Source organism: Trematomus bernacchii, unplaced genomic scaffold, assembly GCF_902827165.1.
Source record: "Trematomus bernacchii unplaced genomic scaffold, fTreBer1.1, whole genome shotgun sequence".
Lineage (NCBI taxonomy): Eukaryota > Metazoa > Chordata > Actinopteri > Perciformes > Nototheniidae > Trematomus > Trematomus bernacchii.
The window spans coordinates 4,219,821-4,242,084 of NW_022988098.1; the positions used below are offsets into that span (position 1 = coordinate 4,219,821).

At 40.7% G+C, this 22,264-nt stretch overlaps 1 protein-coding gene across 3 annotated transcripts in view; it reads right to left on the reverse strand.

The window, feature by feature from the left end:
* Positions 1-2,252: 2,252 nt before the first annotated feature.
* LOC117475521 (semaphorin-3F-like) overlaps positions 2,253-22,264 on the reverse strand; it is a 67,256-nt gene continuing 47,244 nt past the window's right edge. For 2 of the 3 annotated variants that reach the window (XM_034121761.1, XM_034121762.1), the window contains 12 exons: positions 21,719-21,838; positions 21,355-21,494; positions 19,890-20,004; positions 13,672-13,741; positions 13,420-13,564; positions 12,698-12,920; positions 11,512-11,600; positions 10,547-10,588; positions 9,474-9,631; positions 9,014-9,081; positions 7,677-7,810; positions 2,253-5,563 (listed from right to left, as the gene is read on the reverse strand). In XM_034121761.1, coding sequence (XP_033977652.1) covers positions 5,111-5,563; positions 7,677-7,810; positions 9,014-9,081; positions 9,474-9,631; positions 10,547-10,588; positions 11,512-11,600; positions 12,698-12,920; positions 13,420-13,564; positions 13,672-13,741; positions 19,890-20,004; positions 21,355-21,494; positions 21,719-21,838 — 1,757 coding nt within the window. In that variant the 3' untranslated portion in view covers positions 2,253-5,110. Of the gene's footprint in view, positions 5,564-7,676; positions 7,811-9,013; positions 9,097-9,473; positions 9,632-10,546; positions 10,589-11,511; positions 11,601-12,697; positions 12,921-13,419; positions 13,565-13,671; positions 13,742-19,889; positions 20,005-21,354; positions 21,495-21,718; positions 21,839-22,264 lie in introns of all 3 variants that reach the window. The other variant, XM_034121760.1, reaches the window with a different exon arrangement.

Here is a 22,264-nt window from a genome sequence, read left to right on the forward strand (position 1 = left end):
AGGGCTCGACTCCACCATTTAGGCTTTTATGAGGTGCAGAAACCCTGATGGGCTGGACCGAAGAACACTTCTCTGACCCGATAACAGCCCGTTCCCCTTGGCTGCTCTGAGCCAGACTTGCCTTCATGTACTTCAAGCACATATTATTGTAATTCATTATGGGTTGGAAACAACACTGCCGAGTAAGCAATCTTGATAGTTGAAATATTCGTCAAAGATGGACATAGAAAAACAAACAGTATTAGAAAGACTGGAGGCAATTTTTAAGGGCTCCTTCCTAAAATGTTTCAGACACGTTTACTCGAGTACAACATGTCATTTTCTGCCACTAGCATGCACTCCATTGAAACAACAACAAAATATAGAGTTTGGTTGGGTAGTGGCTCATTAGAGTTTGCTATTGCAGTCAGCTTCTCTCTAGTAGGATTACTTCCTTAATCATTATTTAGGAGGTTTTCTACCAGGAAAAAAACGAAATAAAAGCAATCTGTCAAAACGCAGACCATACATTTTTTTTTATAAAGCCACAGTAAGTTACACAGCCAGCCAGGAATAAACAACAGAAAGAAAAGATTACCAAAGCAGACAATACAGATGTACAAAGTAATTCTCAAATTGGCATAGGTTTTAAATTTATTCAATTTGGATGATCTTGATATAGAAAAAGTATTTATTAATTAGTCTACACAAAGGGTTTATAATTTAGTCCAATGAATAATATAATAATGTATTATGTTTGTACTTCTATTTCAACTGTTTGTGAATTAACTACATTGTACATAACCCATAGCTTGTAGAATATACATTGATTTAAACGAAGACCACTAAATTGTTGTACTGGAAATTATTGAAAGGATCATGAGGGGGTTCTTTGAATACTGCTCATGTTGTAAGGTGTCTGCCTGAAAATGTTTTGAGGACCTCTTGTAGAAGCATAGAAACTCCACAGCAGCCTCAGACTGTACACACACACAACGCTTCGTTGCCTAGCAACATTGACGTTCCTCTCTGTAGAGATTTATCACAGTGTGGTGTTGTTGTTGTTGTTGTTGTTGTTGTTGTACTCACCTGTCTGAACCGTAGTCTGAGTACTGAGCACCGCCAAATCCTCCATAATCTGCTGCTCCATGGTTCAACTCCTCTGCCTTTTAATCTCAGAGCATAGCTGCCAATCCCAGTGTCTCTGTCACATTACTTCTTATTATACATCCATGGTTTAATGAGGCTTTGCAGTCAGAAACAGTCCTCACACACATACAGTATCAGTTCCTCAGGATCCACCATAATTACACTTTAGTTGTGTAGGCTATATGTTATGGCAATAAACCTTTGAGTCTTGAAATTAATCTGGTTAGCATTTAGCATGTTAGCCAGACCCAGAATGCACCTGTCAGGTGTGTTTGATTTGAATCACTTAGCATGCCAACCGGGTGGTGCATTAACCTCTTAACCCCCTAAATTAAACCATTTTAACACTTGTTGTATGGGCGATATTTGATTTTGTTAGCCCAGTCACATTGTAAATTAGTTATTGTGTTGAGAAGGAGAGGCATTATAAAATCTGGAAAATATGTTTGATTTTTTATTAAAAAAATGTAAAAGGCAATGTGAGTTTAGGCACAGGTTATTCACTAAGATTTCAGTAGGCCTACTTGACATACATGGGATTTTATCCAACAAGCTAACTCAATTGTACTTATTGTCAACCAAGTAGTAATTGTTTAGTAGATTAACTTTTAGAAAGATTATGCTAATGTTTGCTAAGTGAAAATCACCACCACTTCGATCTGGTAACAGTTGAAGCGAGACATTCTTGTTGTTTTCGGCCTCTTTACGTCAGGGCCAGGGGTGAACGTTGACCCTTGGGTCCCTACGCCTGAGCTGACCATGGGTGAGTAATTTTCTTTTTTACATTGTTTAGTTTAAAACGCAAGCTAGTGTGTTTAATTTGATTTTCAAAGGCAGAATGCCTCTGGTAAACTTGGAGAAATGAGGATTGATTTCCAACCCTATCTATCTCCCACAGGTATATTCTGATTATCTAGCACTATTGATCACCTCTAATCAGAGTTTATTAACCTTTAGGTCGTGATCAAGCTTGATTAATCGACGGGGATTAGGAACTTGCATAATCAATACCTATCAGGCCCATAGAGAAAATCTCATCCTTTCATTGGAGGTTTTTTACCTTCCAATAGTTTCATTACAAACACAAATGCAATGTGTATGTTTTATACAAATGTGCATACATATCTCTTTAACAGGTACAACTTTATTCCAAGGATCCAGAGGGTTCTGGGCAGAAACATGGAAAACATCCAGTATCAAGCCAATCACAATGAAGGTGGGGGGAGCATTCCATTCTTATAAAATATAGAGCTTTAATTTATTAGTCAGCAACAACAATGGAAAGGGAAGGTAGAGTAATTTACACAAGTCATTACAAGAACATCACCTTTGTGCATTTCGTTTTTTTTCTCTTTTTTCTCTCCGTAAAGTCTGATGATGCAAAAATACAAAACAAAAAAAAAAACACTCAAAAACTACAGACACGTTTTTCTTAAAAATACCAACAATTTGTACAACCTTTCTTTGCATTTTTTTTCTTTTTTGCTGTATTACCCCTGGTCTCATTTGGAGGAGACAATCAGGAGCTGTGATTGATTCTGGGAACGCAGACATACATCACAGATTAAATAGCAGATACGGATACCTCTGTATGAATTATGGATGCATCTTCCCAAAGGTATTCAACACAGTCTGAATATAAGCTAGGCACATGTACTAAAAGCCTTGAAATATCACAATGACATAAAAATGAACAATTCAGTTGTTTTTCCCCCGTCATATAATCTTATACATGAAAGAGCCATTCATTTGACTTGCTGAAGGACTGCTGTACTAATATTTTGAATATGGCATAACAATTCTCATCAATAGAACTATCACTCATCTTTTAAATAAAACCCCTGTAACGATAAAGGTGATAAAACAGCATTGTGTTATTATTTTCTAATAATATTATAATACATCATGTCATGACAAAACAAAATGGATGTCTTGATTCATAAAAAAAGATTTAAAATTATAACAATGAATTTTAAACTAATTATAATTATGCACTCAAGCATGAATCATACTGCCTCATTAAATACATTAAACAAATTCAATTATTTCAGTAGATAAGTATATTATCTTCTTCAATATATTTATTACAAAATGCTGGGAAATGTATTAGTTTTTGTGTTCAAACTGGTAGTTACAGACTCCAGCAGATCATTACTCAATTGAATCCAATATTATAACATAATGTGTTGTTGCCCTCATCAAAATCTGCTTTATCTACATAGATAATATGCCATTGTATGATACTTTCGCTTATGTGCTTTCCAAACACATACGTGAAATAATATCACTTAATACTCCAATTAAAATGATATCAATGAAAAGATGCATCGTGCTTCATACAGGGGTATATTTGAAATAAGGGCTTCTTAAAGCATTTGTTGTCCCCGTGTCACTGTACTGAGAATGTCCCTCAGAGACCATACTGTACACCTGTAGAGATGAAAAACAGAAAAAAAACAAAAAACGACCACACAGAATCTTATCAGAATTACAGTACAAATACAGGTTCATGCACACAATGAAAGCCAGCTTCCCAACATTTTGGTTAGTGTCACAACATTGTTACAATGCTCTGTTGTGTATACGGGCAATAATTTTTTTTTCACATATGAATGTCAAAGGAAGAAAGAACAAAATAAATCTCAGAGCTAACAACTGATGCCTGATCTGGGCACAGCTTTCATCTTAAATTGGATTTAAAAAAAATATTTTACAGAAGTAACTTGCCCGAGTGTGCTTGTTGCAATTGGCCCCAGCCAATATCCCCTGAAAGTAAAAGAATAATGCCCTTTGTGCATAACCTTGACCCTTTATTGCACCTCAACCTCAGCTCAGAGGATGTTTGCATTTGTAAAAAACCCAACTACTTTTTCTCATAATATAAGAAGAACTGATCTAATGCTTGCGTCTACAAATTGTTTCAGTGTTCAGCTTGTTGGTTTGGTTGTCTTTTTGTAAACTGGATTACGGAAAAACTACTGGCCCGATTGTTATGAAACTTGGTGGAAGGGTATAGCATTAGCCAAGGCAGAACCTTTTGAATTTTGAAGTGGATCCGACTCATGGCTGCGGATACATGCAGTCATTTTCACTTATCCAAATGGCCTTGGTTGAAGTCTACAATCTCCGCCCTTCTAGCTAAGCTTGAGTTCATGGCCTGGAAAAGGAATTAGTTAACTCAAAGTAGAGTAACACTGAGAATTCAAATGTCAGAATCCATATCAAGGATCCTCAATCCTCCAATCAGAAAGGGACTAGAAGAGGGGCAAGTACCAGTTTCCTTTTAATATACCCAATTACACCAGTGAGAATATTGGAACAGTCCTCTGTGCGTCCGGGTTCCCATGGAGAAAGGATTGTTTCCTCTCTAACTGGGACCATGTGTCGATGGTCCCCTTGCAATAATACGTCTCTGTCCGCATGCATCCACGAGGGAGGATGCATCGCAGGCGTCCCTGGAGCGTCCAGAAATAAAAAGAGTCCTGGCATCGAGTCAAAGCAAGCAAGAAACGACAGAGATCCCATCACCCCTTATCATCAACTCATCTCATTCTCACAGCTCCGAACAGCTTACACGCTGATAACACATTCCCAACAGTCGCCGAGGTCACATGATGCTGACAGATGAGTTTTGTAATGACAGTAACAGCAACAATAAAATTAACAACATCAATAATAACAATAATATTTGCCCCAAAGGTACCTATACACAAAGAGCATGTTTTTTTTTCTATAAGTACAAAGAAATCCACAGAATGATACTATATACAACCTACAATAAATACTGTGTATCATATATCTTACTGTTTGACAGGGTGTATGTGGGGTTTTTGTTTCGGAAGCCTCTTTTTTTCTCAGTTTGCTTTTTTTTCTCGGTTGGTTGAATATTTGTTGCTACTCTCAATGAGTCTCTCCCAGTTTTCACAGGGTAAGGGGGGGGGAAAGGGTGGTTGAGGGGGGTTCAGATGCAAAGCCGGGCTCCTCATGTCTCTACCTCCTCCTGCTCCTCTTCCTCCTCCCCCTCCCCGTGATGCCGGCGGTTGCGGGGCTTCTTCTGCTCCTTGAGCTCCTTCAGGTCTTTGGTCTTGAGGGCGCCCATCAGCGGGTCTCCGTACTGCCAGTAGTCCTGGCAGTACTGATTGATCAGGCTCATCTCCGGCTGGCTCAGGATGGTCAGCAGGTCCTTGTACTGCCCCGCGCTGGGGGTCCACTGGGTGCTGCCTGAGTTGATAGAAGATGGCACCAGCCCTCCTCCGCCCTCCACCAGCACGTTGTTGACGGCCCGGCTCGACAGCACCACCAGCTGCAGCTTGACCAGCGTGTGTTTGAAGTTCTTCTCCGTGGCCGTACACTGGTACATGCCGGAGTCGGAGGGCTGCAGAGACCGCAGGAGAAGACCCTGCTCTGTCTTCAAAACACGACCATCAGAGCGGATCTGCAGAGGAAAACAGAATCATGAACACCTGTGATTTATAACTAGCATTTTGAAATGCTAAAAAAAAGCTCATCTTCCTTCTCTCAATTAGTTTTTCAGTATTATAATTCAAATTCTCCACCTTAATTATTTTCTATAAAATCAACCATAGAAAAAGAAGAGGATACTTTAACAATAGGAAGGAAAATAAAAATGGAATTGTGCAGAATTGCATAAATTCTCCTTAAAAACTGGAGGTAGACAATACCATTTTTCCCATGTTTTTTTATATGAAAAGAAATGGGTATGTTTAAAAACAAAACAAAGAATAAAAAATGGTCAACAATCAGAAAAGCTGCCTTTTAATTTGTGTGTCTGCACTTTTGAGACAGTCCCTAACCTCAGCTCATCTCGTGTCATGGTGCAAGGCTTCAATATCTATCATGAGATACAAATAAAAGATACGCAACATGAAAGGTATTTGGACCTCACTGAATACATTTATATCTTTAAACTATCTACACCAACAACAACAATCCCTAGAATATTTTAAAACTGCAAACAAAGTACAAATCTTATGATTATACATAGTGTCTGTTTCTGATTTCTAAATAGATTTGCTGCCATCTTTCCTCAGGGATTCCTCATCTTAGATTTTGACCTTTTTATAGTAAATCAGGTCTAATTCCTAATGTCTTGGCCTGTACTGGAGAATAATATCCTTTAAAAAAACTAAAGATCAAACACATCTAATGCTATCCCACAGTAACTAGAGCTGCACCTATGAATATCATCTCTATCCGTACATCCACACCCAGGCATGTGATGAGGGGCTGACAGCTCCTTAGCTCAGCATCAGAAGTGCGAGAAAGCAGCCCTGCCTGTGGGACCAGAGGCTCATCCAACAGAATAGTCAATAAAAGAGAGGCAGCAACACTACATAGCTCCACAATAAAACTTTAACTAGTGCCTCAGGCTTGTATTTCATAGCAGAGGGCTTTCTCACAGCTCCCCTTTATATGTCCTTCCCTCGGGCCTGAGGACAGTCGGAGGTCTGTGTAAGAAGTCAGAGCCTCAATCACTTGATGGTGTTGGAGGATAATCATAACATATATGTGTCATACAGCATTTAAATGATATCTTCATAATGAGAAAATAACAAACTGAAATGAAACCTAGATATATCCAAAAAAAAATCCACCACTAAACCATGCCTTGTATTTATATAAATAGTTATATTATATTTGATTTAATCTTTTATTGGCCATTTGACTTCAACTTCTTATGTATATATAAATTAAATATCTGTATTTTTTTAAATGCACATTCTTGCTTTAACTCATATTTTCATATACATATTTGAACATTTTTCTTGCACATTCTTGCTTAAAGTGGACCTATCATGCTATATTTGAATAATATAGTGTAGGACCATACCTATATAAGGCATATTTATACTTTTTTTTTTCAAAATACCAAACAGATCATGCATTTTAGCCATGCCTCATTTTGCTCAATTTGACATTTTTTATCCCTGTTTTAGCAAGGGCTGATTCTGTGAGAACAGCACCATCTACTGGCCTGGCATATGTACTACAGCGTCTCCAGCGCTTTCGAACGGCAATGGCCGTGTCTGTCTCCTCCTGATTGGTGGAGTTGGCCCAATAGCCGTAGCGCCACTGTCCTGACATCAGGACAGTGTTCAAATCTGGATCAGTTTTTATCAGATCCGTTGCAGCCCCTTTTTTAGAGATTTGGGTATGGAGGAAAATAGAGAGGGTTGTGTTTTCTGACACTTGGTGAGTTCCCTGGAACACCGGGGACACATATTCATGTATAAAAGACGTACAAAAGTGCATTTTGCATGATAGGTCCCCTTTAAACTACTTATTTATATATACATATTTCTTGTCTATTTTTTATTTATCTTTTATTTATTTAATTGCAAAATAGAGAAACTGTCACCAACCCAATTTCCACTGGGGAAAAATAAAGTATTCTGATTCTCTCTCTATATATTAAACCAAATGTTATACTCTGGTAATTGTATATTGTGCTTTGTATTGGGTAAATATGAATTTGAGTAGACTTAATTGCTTTTTTAACCAGGATCTTTGAGAGTGTGGCGCCTCACCTCTTTCCTGCGGTCGCTGTTGTCTCTCTGCAGATGCCATTTGATCAGAACGTGTGGAGAGCGGGCCTGACACTCCAGGAAGGTGCTGCTTCCCTCCACCCCGTACTGCACCATCTCCAGAGTGTTCTTATTGGCTGCGGGGCAGACAGAGGGGGATTACCATGGCAACCAAAACATCATTACCGTGAACCCCTATACCGCCAAAATCTCAGTCGTGGCAAATCAAAGTCCTTTTTAGCAACACGGGCTGTCGTAAATTACCATATTACCATAAAGCTGCCAGAATGCAGTCATTACAGCCCAAAGCAGTGACAACCTGGAACCAGGAGCGGCATAATGAGACGTGTCATTATTTTCTACCTTTTTAGGTCATTAATAAACAAATAGAAGCAATAGATGGAGGTTGCAAACCAGGAGTCTTCACCTCAATGAGAATAAAGCTGAAGTAATTTCATTTGGACCACAGCATTTCTTAAACATTATTTCTCTTCACCATGGTTCCTCTGTAAACCACATGCAAATATCTGGAATCTGGACCAATTGAATTTTGGATAAAATCAATCAACCAATCAATACAATTGTATTTCTACAGCCCATTATCACAAATTACACATTTGTCTCAAGAGGCTTTACAGTTTCTATAGCATATGACACCCTCTGTCCTTAGTCTCTTGCAACACAAACAAATGAATAGGTATTAAAAAATAAGCTTCATAAAACTGCATCATGTCCAATAAATTCTCTGTACTTCTGAACTGGAAAAATCCTCATCCTCATGTTTGTTTAAGAGGTATTAAAATGTTTTTTCCCCCTTTATATTACAGATCTGTATATAATATAAGTGTGGCTCAAAGGGCACATGGTCCTCTGCCAATCACAGGGTCAGTGTTTTGATTCCTGCCCCCCTGCAGTTAATATGTCAAATAGTCGTTGGGCAAAACTCAGCTCCAAATTGCCCCAGGAGGCATGGCAAACAGTGTAGAGGTGTTTTGTAAGTCACTTACATAAAAGCATCAGCTAAATCAAATTGAAAAATAATAATAATGGCCGCCAGATATCTCAGTGGTTAGAGCTTGTGGCTTGAATGCGGTTTCTACTGCCAAGTACGCAAATTCCACTGTCAAATATTAGGGAATGTGATCCCCTTTAGTCTACTCCTTCAACACTGCATCTTAAAAAAAGGCACTCTCGGTCTGTGTTTTTACTATGAGCTATTTCTGAACATGTCTTCCCATCATTGGGACTTAGTTTTATTCTTTGGAACCAGTGTGTTGTGTTGTGTTGTGTGTGACGTGGAGTATGAATAAAAAATTTTGTTGATTTTAGTTGTGCCTTACTGTTGGAGTTGAAGCCTCGGCATTGGCGGATGGGGTTCCCGTATTTGACGTCCTGCCTTCGGCTACGTCTAAAGGGGTCAGACCAGTGTTGTCGAATAAGGAGAGAAAAAAACGCAATAAAGCAACCGCAAGCCATTCAAAGCCAATCAACAACACATAGAGCTATTAAAGTATCACATTAAATAGACCTAACCACAAACCATCACCCCATTACGACATAACAGGTCTTTAAATGAACCTCATTTACTGGTTACACTTATAAAACCACACGTTTATGATGCATTAGGGGAGCATAAACCACAGTTTACCCAAAGCTCAATATTCTAGAAACACACATTAAAAAGATGCCGTTAAACAGCCAATCAGCCACCCAGGCGTCTAATTGAGCATCATTCAACAAACCAATCCAGTTAGTTGTTAAGTTAGTGTAGCTCATGCTAACACTGCTACCGCTGCTCACCTCTTCTGAGAGGCGGAGTATCGGGAGCAGGACTTCCCGTCCCAGGCGCAGTAAGGGTCTCTGGCCAGGCAGCAGTCAGCACACGCCTCCCCGTACACATCGCAGCGGTGAAGAGCCAACTGCGTCAGTCCAATATCAGAGGACACATATAGCTGTTGCTGTTGAGAGAGAACAGAAAATGGTGTTATATGTAACGCTAGGTAACAATATGTGTTGGGATGCAATATTATTTGACGACAACTGTTCTCCATCAACTGGTTGTTGTTCCATGATTTCTTCTGTTTCTTTAATTAAATCTATTTATTATTAAATCTATTTATTATTTTTTGATGTATTGATTATTTATTTTTTAAACTTTTTTACACGTTGAAATTCTTAATGTAGAATATTCAAACCCGCGCTCACTCAGTAAAAATACAATTATCCGAAACATACAATGCCCTCCATAAACCATTGTAAAATCTAGCTTCAGTTTGCAAATACTGGATATCTCAGAGGCAATTCTACTGAAAAATATGACACTAATATCAAGATGTGAAATTCATACCTAAACATCTGAGACACCATGGAAGGATCCTAGGGACTTTCATTTTAAATCAGAATTTCCTAACCCTAAAAATCTCTATTTTCAGTGGCTCAAAAGACTAAAACCTTTTTTGTCCATAATGTGCTTCCATAAAAAGACTTCGCAAACCCAGATGTATGTAATAAAACAACTGCAACACATCTAATTCTGTGTTGTGCTGACACAGCAACAGACTCTGGATTTCCTAGGAGAACATTGAGCTCATATCTATCAGGTTACTATCATAACTTCATGATCAGCTGTTTGAAATGTGTCAGCTTGGCAGGCTTTGTGTAATAACGCCAGGCGTTGAAAGTCAATACTAAGGGTTTTTTCCAAATGTTTTCTCTTCATCCTCTCCCTCAGACTTGCAGCTTTTCTATGACTTAAGAAGGAGAGCAACAGTGAATAACAACTGTATATATGTATATGTGTTTCTTTGGAATACAGTTTATTTTCTCTTTATGTGGACAAAGGTTAAGAAAATTCTCTGCACAGCTATGCTTACTCTTTTGGAGGAGATCTTCATTGTTGTAATGGGAGTAGGGACCTTGAAGGAGAAAAGAGTACATTGTGAGTACAGCGTGTTGTCTTTATAGCAGATGAGAAATGTCTATAGAGAGCAAAATGTAAAAAGAAGATCAGAAGGACTGAAGACATAGGGGCAAGGTTTTGATGTTAGAACGAAAACAGAAGAGCATTGAAGGCGAGATCACTAGTTTCTAATGTTATCAGGCCATTAAATTGTTGTAATTTTTTTCTTCCAATGAAAGGCTCCGGAGGGGGCAACCACCATTAGGTCAGAATTTGGATATCAAATGTCAAGAAAGTTGTGTTTCTCGTATGATGGTTTGGGCTAAAAAAGGGTTGCCCATATTCTCCCGGTGGGATCGCCAACCATGTGTGAATGTTAGTTTCCTTGAGCAGGTGGCACCTTGCCAGTGAATGGGAGAATGATGACTTGTTTATGTAAAGTGCTTTGAGAAGTCGTAAAAACTGGCCAAAGTACTATAAATGAAGTCCATTGACCATTTACCAAGTTTACATAGCTTTATTACAAAAGTAAGTGAGTGACGTAAGCTTATGTCAGTGCAAATGACCAAACGTTGACCTTTTGGTATCACACGGGACACAAACTCTGGTCTTCTGAATAAAAGTAATATGTTTGATTTGACCCATCCTTTCCTTCCACTGACTTTTGATATACTATGCCATCAGACTTTCTTATTTGCTCCTGTCATATGAACAAGGACCGCTAAAGGGCAGGACCATCGTCTTCTTGTCTTCCTATCGGAGCAACAAATATGAACAGAAAATAATGGCGGCCTACTCGTAAGTGCAGCAGGCTGCTTCTAACCTATAGTCGCAGAAAACTACTGATAACGGCGATTTCTGGGGTGATATCATTCGAAGTAGGTAGTAAAATGGAGTATACTAGAAGAAGCTAGAGCAAAAGATTAGATAAAAGCTCACCTTGAAAACCTCCACCTCCTCCAGGACGAGCTCCTCAGTCTGCAGGTCGTCTCTGGGCAGGACGATGACTTTCTGAACTGTTCCCTTGTCTGTGGACCACAACACACACCTGTCAGCTACATACCTGCAACCTCACACCCCCTCCGCCTGTCAACAGCCCCTTGGATTAGCATTTTATTCTCTCAGCAGCCTCCAACATGGGATAATCCTCACATCAACAGGCTGCACTGTACTCTCCACGTGTGCTACGTGGCTCTGCTCGCTTTAACCTTTCCTCAAGGTCCGTTCCACTTAGTGTACTCGCTGCCGACACCGTGACAAACCCCTTCTGTCATCCTCCGCTCCCTTCTTGTCTTGACCTATTCATCTGGATGCCATAAGACATCCCCTTGGCCTTCCCTGGCATGTTTGATTTCTGCAAAGAGTTTGGCATTCCTGCGAGCGGGATACCTGAGATTTATTATGACTTGTGCATTGAGCCCCGGTGCAGGGCTGAATGGCGGGCTGTGACAGGAGCTGAAAGGACACATTCCTTCACATTGGCCCGCCATCGCACACAAACCCATTAGTTTCCTCCCTGTTAATGCCCACATGAACAAAGAAGCCGATTAAGTGGCGTCATGTGCGAGATGTGAGGGCTGCATCCTGTGTGGTGGCTGCTGCTGTCATACCCGGGGCCTTAGTAAAGGTTCAAGGCATGCAGACAGACAGATAATCTCTCTTACACCAGTGGGCGAGATTAAGGTGATGGATGTCCCAACTGTACCCCCCCCCCCCCCCCCCCCCCCACCTCTCCCTCTTTCTCTTCTTCTTACCCCCTGCTTCTTTCCTCTCCCTCCTGCTGCTGATCCACCCCTGCCCTCCAGGTACAAATCTCCTGTTGTTTACTCCATGTGAATAGAGCGAGGTACAAACCCTTTGATTGGTTACATTTCTACTCGAGCACAAGGGGAAAGAATGCTTTTCTTTTAATGATAAATGATTGCAGTGGAGACAAGCCCTCCACTTACATGGGATTTATTTCCATAGGGCGGCTTTTTCCTCCATTATTTAGCTTCTTACTGACACTGTCATTCTCCATAATGACCATGATCAAAGGGTTCAGACTGACTTTGTGTAAAAAAAACAAAGCTGAGATAATTGTATAAGCAGAGATTAGACTCCGGCCTAATTACAAAACACTCACCAGTTCCTAAGAAGAGCACCTCGTAGTTTCCATCAGCAGCAGCCACCTGGTCCACAGTGATGGTGGTGAACTCATAGTCCACATTGGTCCGGACCACCAGGGGGCGCTTGTGTATCGGGTACACGGCATTGTACATGGCAGGGTGATTCCTCATGAAGTTAATCACTTCATCTGGATAGTCCTTAGTGGACTTCATGTTGGGGGTGAACGTACCTCCAGGGCACTGAAAGAGACACGAAGAGAAGTTTGAGCTTTGGTCAAAAAGGATGAAAATATAATTGACACAATCAAGTAAAAAAAGCACATTTGAGAGACTTTCTTGCAGTAATATTCAGAGTTTGGTTATGCTGATGCCTCATTCTTGTTGGATGATTTTTACATATATTTAATTTAGAGGAAGCAGGTATCGAAAATAACTTACAATGAGTGCAATAAACCATGAAGATACAAACTAAGAATAACAAGCATCCTGACAAACCATTGGTGGTGCAATTGTTTCAAATTAGCTACATATTTTAAGTTGTACAATTTATTTTTGGTTAATGAGTCAAGGAACAAGCCAAACATAAGGGATTTATTTTAAATTAGGGTGCTTGTTCCACCATTGTTGAGCCTATAACATTTGAGCATGGAAAAACAGCTTCTATTCAACTCAGATAAAAGCTGTTATGCCAGCTTGCCGTGGGATTCATTTGTGGGATCATTGTGGACATGAAGCTCACCGTGCCGGGTCGAGGGTAGGGGATCTTCCCGGAGTAGGCAACCCACTGGTAATTGGGACCCTCCTTGTGGGCGAAGGGTCCGTTGAAGACCATGCGGATGTCAGCCATGGAATAAACACAAACTGCTGAGCCTTTAAAGACGGAGCTGTGGAGAGAAAGTCAAGTAAGAAAAATACAAAAAGTCAGGAAAATCTTCAACCAGAGCCTTATAAATAAGTTGTGTCTGTTCAATATCTGTAATAACACTCTTACCCAGAGACAGAGAAGACGCCATATATCACGGGATTTTTCGTGTCCTGTGTTGGCTGTATGTAAACATCTCCTGTAAGAAAATGGAGGGAAATCACGTCGGTGCAAACATACCCGATGAAGGAAACATCACGCTCCACAGCACAAGCACTCGTCTTCACTAATATTTACACAGCTTTGAGGCAATCAAACCTCTTTTTTAGCCAGAGACCTTTTGGTTACACATCCAGCCGGAAGCTGACCATAGAAGGCAAGCTGAAACTTAATCTAAACACATGGAAATCACTACTGCCTTTAAATAATGAGCTAAGTGGGATCTTGTGTTGACACTTTATGCTTCTGAAATCCATAATTACATCAAAGGAGTAAAGGTCAGGGGTTCATGTGAGAGGTTTTCACATTTCTGTTTAATAAGCTCAAATGACTAGAAACATTAGCTTAGAGTGTAAATCAGAGTTCCCGTTAGCCGGTAATTACCGGACAATGACCGGTAAAATATGCTGAAGTCCGGCAAATCTAAATCTCTCCGGTCAAAATGTCCGGTCAAAATAATTTTCCCTTAGCGCAATACCGCATCAGTTGCGCCACTTATGTGACAGACAAGAATAGTATGTGACAGACAAAAGAGTATGTGACAGACAAAAATTGTCAATTCTAATGTCTAACACTTAATGTGGAGAAAGAGATGTCCTGTATGGGTTGATTGTGCGTTGATCTGTTGGTAATGCCTCGGGGTTCCGGTGGGCATGTAAACAAATGCATAATGCTGCGCTATACTTTGTGGCCTCATCCGGTTGCATAGCGACGCTTATTGTTTAGGTGTCTTTTAACAAGCAGGTAGTCATATCATTAGCTAGAACTAGCTAGATCTGATCGATATGGACATAAATGCGAGTAAAGTCTAATCTGACAGGAGAGAGAGATCGGCTGCTGCTGACGAGTCGACACGCAGCTCTGCATGATCCCCTGCAGCGGCGAGCAGAGCAAAACACACTTCAGGTTAGAAAATCACACGTAGCTATTTTAATTACCTCTCAAACTACCTAAACTAGTTATAGATATGTTTAGTTTTACTGTCGGGTCACTCATTACTGGATCCGCGAGCTGCATGATACTGACGGGCTGTCAGGAGAAGGAGAGAGCGCTCCGTTTATTATTCCCGCGTTTTTGTAAATTACTGTACACTTTTGAATAATGTAGTTAATCTACTATAATTAGTTTGTTTAATGTCGAATCATATCAATTTGTTTTAAAGCTCAATAAATAACAAAGAAGACCTTTAACCGGCACTTATCTAATTTTGTCCGGAAGATTTCAACTTTAACGGACATGTTGACCGGCAAAAAAATATTCTAACGGGAACTCTGGTGTAAATATGTCAAGAGGTCAACGAAAAAAAGTGTCTTCCGTCTAGACAGCCCTCCTGCCATTCTCATTTGCTTCCGACGGAAACAGTAGGTGTAAAACCACAGGAATTGACTTTAAAGCTAACTATGGGAAGGGGTACACATGGAAAGGGACTCAGGAAGGACGAGTTAGGTGAAGGCTTTATAACACATCAAAACTGAATCTTTTACCACTTAACATCAACAAGGTAATCCAATCCAAGCATGGGACGGAAAGCAATGATTTTTAACAGCAGAGCAGTGAAATCACACAGCCTGGTTCTCTACTGTCTAGACTGGAACAACGTGATTGCTAAACCACCTCCCGAGGAATATTAAAAGACAATGTGACAGGGTTTTCTCCTTTTCATGTCGTCAATTTCAAAAAGGTAAGGAAATATATCTTCTCTCCCAAAAGACAAGGGCAAACTTTATTCCTAGGCCAATTCCCGAGATCTCTAAAATAAAAATGTTTACATGTGATGGGTGATAAGTCTCCCTCCTGTTCTGTACCTGACCTAAATACAAGTCCCATGAGGCACAGCCAACAATAGGAACAAGGGGCCTTTGGCACAAAACAAAGAATGCGTTCCCAACCTAGTTGCACAGGTAAATGACCGTGAAGTAAAGGCATGATTGGTGAGAGAGTCAACAAGCAATAGACACTGAGGTATCGAGCTAAAAATATAACTATTACAGCTTGTGTGAAGCGTGGAAACAGAAGGAGAAATGATCAACGCAAAGAGAAAGAGAGTATACCAATTCAGTTGAATACACGTACAGAGCCATATGGACCAGCATGAGAAATTAGCTGTCAGGCTGCTATGCATATATCATGATACATGGAGGGTTAGGGTTAGCATTGTCTGTAAGTCTGAACTACTAGTCCACATAATTGCGCTCCACTGGGAACTGTCTCCAGCCTTGATCTCATTCCTAAAGCTGAGAGCTCCTACAGCTCCTCTGAAGTTACCAAATTCCCCAAAGTCACACCCATATACTGTACACACACACACTGTACACACACACACACACACACACACACACACACACACACACACACACACACACACACACACACACACACACACACACACACACACACACACACACACACACACACACACACACACACACACACACACACACACACACACACACACACACACACACACACACACACACACACACAACAGTAGAGCAGTGGAACGGTCATGGTGTAGCATGGACGCAGCGCGACGAGCTGCAATGGGTGTCACACAACAGATGATCCTTGTCATGACATACAGCTGTTGTACTGCAGAAATTAGCAATTTTGCACGCAAGAACATGTAAGTGTGCGTAAATATGTGGACAAGATACTGCTGAGGTCAAGATAGAGCTATCATCATGGAAGGTATACAGGCACTAAAATCAGATCAAGTCTTCAGGAAAAGGTGGAAAAATAAGCTTTGTGATTTTGAATAAAAGCTATACTGACAGGGCAGTGAGGACTTAGCTCCAGGGGATCTTGTGTGCTAATAAGAGTAAGGAAAATGTCCATATTGCAAAGCATTTTTTTAAATATTTGTACAGCAATAAAATCCCAGCCACACTGTACATCCCATTTCCTAAACAAAAAGGTTAACTTAATCAGCCTTTGGGTTGTTTTTGTAAATCTGCTGTCCGCGCCTCTAAGTGTCTCTACATTTTCCATTTGGCACTTGCCTTTGCCTTTACTTCTCTCTATCAATTGATGACTTGTTTTAAAATGTTCCACATCTAAACTAAAGGATTTTCTTTCTTTTTCAGTAAGAAATCATGTTAGGTCTGTGTTTTAAATCACTTTCAGTCATTCAGGTACAAGTTGTCAGGTAGAGCCGATAAGTGTTTCATATTCCAACTGTAAAAACTCCCCAGGTCTCAGGCGTGCTTTGCCATAATGCTTTTTCTGAATAAGACTTCCACACTAGGAATACTGTACAGCTGGTCAGGATATTTCAACAAACTTGTCAGTAATAACTTGTAGAGTCATTTTATTAAAACCCTTAAAGAAAGGGGGGAAAGTTTAAGACTCACTCAAGCAAGGCTAACAAATCTTTCTGAACTTTCCCTGGCTTGAAACAATCTTCAGCTGTGTAATGTAATACATCTACAGTGCCTCAGTACTACATCTCGTATACATGTAGACTCTCAAGTAGTTTAACCTTTTGGCAAATATGCTCACAAGCTTTCTTGCCAAGAATTCAATGAGAAGATTGATTGATACCACTCTCATATGCGTAGGCTACTGTAAATATGAAGCTACAGCCAGCAGCCAGCTAGGCTAAGCTAAGCTTATCATGAATACTAGAAACAGCGTAAAAAAGCTAACTGAAAAGTAATATGTTTGCCTTTCAGCACCTTTAAAGTGAAGTGTAAAGAAAAAGAAAAAAGTTTGTGGTTTTGTGGAAATCTGGGAAATGTCTTCCTGGAATCCTGAAAAGAACATTGTAATCTTAACACTTTGTTTAAAAAAAAGATGTATAACTTGATTAGTGAACTTTAGTCATGCTGGGAGTATGATATTTGTACTTTTAGCCAGACTAGCCTCATCTCAAGTCTTTTGCTAGGCTAAGCTAAACGGCGCTAAGCTAACTGTCTCATGGCTGTAGGATTCATATTGTGGTTACAGCATGAGAGTTTTCTAACTACTAACTAACTAACTACTACAAGGGTTATTTAAAGGTCCCATGTCATGGCCATTTCTACTGATCATAATTCCATTGTTGAGGTATACTAGAATAGGTTTATATTGTGCAATTTTCCAAACTAACATTGGTTTCTCATACAGCATCTCTGTATAGTATGTGTATTCACTCTCTGTCCTAAACGGCTTGTTGGAGCTCCTGCCCCCCCCCTCCCTGTGAGCCCAGTGTGCTCTGATTGGTCAGCTTGCCCACTCTGTTCTGATGAGTCCACCACCGTTACAGCGGAACATCAGTGATTATGTGTTACAATGGCGTTAGCAACCAGGAAATGACACCAGTAATGACAAACAGATGAGAATGCTGCGTGGGGTCTGGGTGCCGTGTTGGCGGGACGTTGCGCGGCTCGCTGCTGCGAGGAGCGGACAGTGTGAGCTGGGTTCATTTCCTGCTTGCTGCGTGGGGTCTGCGAGACAGCGAGACAGCGCGAATGGATGCGGGAAGGGGGGGGAAGGGGGGGGGGGTTGCTGAGGGGGCTGCAGCACCCCCATCTGCAAGGCTCCACTTTGCTATTCAAACATGCAGTTTTCTTATCTTTAGGCATGTCTGCATGTCCTTGGTTGTTCCCCAACATGCTCCACTACACATTTACAGTCTAATTTAAGCAGTTAGCGTTAAACCATCACTGGTGCCAAACATTGACAACCCTCCAGCTCTGTCACGAAACCACTCTGCAGCATCACGCCCGTGTCAACCCTGACCTGACAGGGAAAATACAGAATCCTCATTTGTAAGGCTGCAAACATGGCAAGACAAAACGTGTGTCCATTATTTTGTTGTTTAAAGAGGTATAAAACAAACGTCACTTGTAAAAACAAAGTTTTGGAGCTGCACGGAGATAAAAACATGGTATGTGTCAGCCAGATAAAGAGACACAAAAACAATCATCAGATTCAACAGGCATGGCACTTTTCATTCTTGAGATTAGTTCAAGAGCAACAGTTGCCTCACGCATCAGTCCCCTATCACTGTTTGGGTTTATTTTAAACCAGTGAGACAGAAAGGGAAAGAGCTTCTCCTGGAGATGCTAATAGTCTCACACTCTCAGACATTCCTGCCTGGCGATCTGATCTGCACGCCATCAGGACACCCCCCTACACACATCCAAAAAACACACACTTTTGTTTAAGACATCTTGAAAGAAAACGTCAACAACCGCATGTGTGTCATTCTCATTACAGTACACTATAGGGGCCAAATGATGGGAGTGGGCCAAGGACTTAGCTCTAGTGTGAATGTGTGTGTGTGTGTGTGTGTATACGTTCTTGGCAGGTGCTGCAGTCGAATCAGACCCCGCAGTAGATTATTCTCTACTTAATATATCAGATGTGATCATACGTGACAGGAACTTGAAAATGAATATGTCTGGAATAAATTCCGTCTTGTCATTCTGCCATTTTCTTCTTTTCGATGTGATACTGACTGTCAAAAATGATTAACTGCACAAAGAGAGGATTTAGTTTCTCTCGAAAAACAGTGGTTAACACACGCATAAGACTGTAGTGAAAAAGTAGTGCCTCTGTGTTAAATAGAAGTCCGCTATTCCATGTCACAGTTTGACTCATTTTAATTGCAATGATATAGCCTACAGATACACTTCTTAACAATAACTTCCATAATACAATTCTCAGAAAAAATGAAATATCTCTTATTCAGGTGCAAAAAAGGTGTGTTTATATTTCAGATAGCTAAAACCATTCATCTGGTTTTGTAAAACGACAAAGATCATCATAGTGTATTTTAAATATGTGGCTTTAAACTGCATAAAAAGTAAATTCATGACAACATCGGGCAGACAAACAAAACTCTGAAGCATTCACTTTGATTTTAGACGGATATTATGCTTATAATAGGACAAATAATGTGCAAATTCACTAAATAAAACAATGAGTTGCTAGGTTAGATGTGTAGGATGTAATCTGGCAAAATCGCTGGAAAGCAAATGGAAAATACATCAGATGTCTGGCAGTCTCTTTGATTGACAATGATGTCTAATCAACACCCCCCACCCACACCAAGTGACCCACAGATCACTGCTTCAACTGAACATTGTGTAAGGAACCACAGCAAAATCTCAGTTTGCAATATTCGTGAAGGTTTTTGTACTTACGGAGCTCATCGAAGTGTGTCTCCATGCCGTCGGCGCCCGGCACGGAGCAGATGAGCCTGGCCTTCAGGAAGGTGCTCCACTTGTTCACCAGACAGCAATGGCCGCCATCATCATTCTGTATTAAGAGGGGTGGAGACACAGAACAGTTTCGATCAAACTCACATCCTTCCGTCTTTCCTTCTGAAAACAAACCCAGGTGGAGCCACCCACACACACTGTACATGATGCAAAGCCAGGAAGCTAAGAGGAAGGGGGGGGTTGAGATGGTAAACACTGTCTCCTCCTATTTAGACTCTCCCATCTGTGGTGGAGCGAGGCCAGAATCTATCCCAGTAAGAAAGAGCTGAGACCAGTATGTGCTCCTTCATAATCAGCATCTTTAGAGAAAGCATGTATTTTTCCTTTTGAAGGCTGGATGTAGGCTCTTTCATGCACTTCTGATGAATCCCATTTTGGGATTTGAAATGTTTTTATAATTTCCAGTGTAATTACAGTATACTGAGTGTATTTAAGGTGGTGTGCAGGGTGCGGAGAGAGTGGCAATAAAAGTATCCAGATGTGAGGAGAAGTGGGAATGACAGCCCACTGAGAGGCGAGCGAGTGTTTGTGTGCCGGGTCAGCACCTGACCCCCTCAAATAATTAAAACGGTGAACAGCTGAGGCGACAAGCACACGTACGCCACATTTTCTCACTTATACCCGTGCTCATACACTCCCTGCACCGCTCACATATGCACGCAAATCCATAAGGGGACGCATGGACACACGCTAACACCGTATAAACACTTTCTATTCACATTTGTTGATATTTGTTTTTGTTGCTAAGCTACATTTGCATTTGTAGTGTAAACAGGCTTAAGAGGAGGAATATTGTGAATGGATAACACAACAATGCAAAAGACTTGATATCAATAGTATATATCAAGGACTTTGATTGTGAAAAGTAAGAATGGAAGAAGTACAGTATATGGTATGAGGTGTCGGCCTATGGAGCTTCAGTGTTGTTAGTTTATAATCCTTTTAAATACAGGCAGAACTCAACCAACTCAAGTGGAAAAGCTCCAAAAAATGGATGTCGTTCCAGAAAAAAACGATGTCGCTTTTACGCTGCGTAGTGCTTGCGTTCAGTTTTAAAAAATAATTCATGACATAACATATATTGACATGCGAAAAAACGAATGACATTTTTTTACACTAAACGCTTCAAATGTTTTTAGGACTACCAGGGAGAAGAGGTCAGGAGGTCACCGGGTCAGAGGTCAGAGGGCGACCTCCCAGACAGAGGGATGCATTGTAGACAGGAAGGTTAAAGACACATGTGGATTCCAGCACGTCAGCGTTGACCAAACACTAGTTTGCCTGGGGAGCCGTCCCCCGTCCCCCCGCCTGCTCTTCATATCGACGCAGGTTTTCTTTTCATTATGTTTACACCCAAAAACAAACACGCTTCCCACTGTGTACACACCAGGCAGATGCGTCCAATACGGGACTGGGTCACCGGAGTCTGGCCCATCTCGGCAGACTTCTCCCGGAAGAAGAAATACAGCTTGTCGTCATTTCTCTCTGCGCTGTCAGGGATGAGCTTCACGTGGATGAAAGTAGGGTCTGTGGGGAAAGAGGTGGTGAGATCTTAAGGTCGAAGACGCCTTTCGGGAAACATCTGGCTGGAAATCTTCTATAAACTGTCAGCATTTCCTGTTTATCATTTGTAGGGGGATTCTTCACACATGCCAACACCAGAATCTTAACATTTACTCACACATTTGGGATAAAACATCTTCCTCACACACTGGATGAGTATCATTTTGAAGGTTTTAAAGAACATTTACCATTTAACCATCTGGAGTTGTACTGATCGGTCCGCATGGCAGTCTTTGTTCCCAGAGTCCGGAAAATGGCAGAGTCTGTTCCCATAAAGTCAACATAGACCCCGGCATACAGTTCACCATCTAAGAGAGAGGAAACAGCTCAGTTTAGGGACATTCCTTCACTCTGGCTTACCAGCATTGACCTTGGCACAACCAAACATGGCTTTTATTTAAAATGCCTATTTAGAACTCAGCATGTCAGGAATGTTTTATTTTATGATACGGACGCTCAGCTTCACAAAGCCAAAGATGCTCAATATGTGCAGAAGTGTCATTTATTACCGATGACAGGGAAAATGAAAACAACTTGCCTAACCACAGTCCATTTGCTTTCCCTATTAGGCTTTATTTGTAGCATGGCACACAATGCAGTTTAATATGTATCGTGATATATATGCAGTATATTCTATTACATGTAGTTGCTAATGTAAGGTAATGCTCACAGTACACTGCCAACCAGACAATCTTATTATTATTATGTATTTATAACAAGAGGTATATCAAATC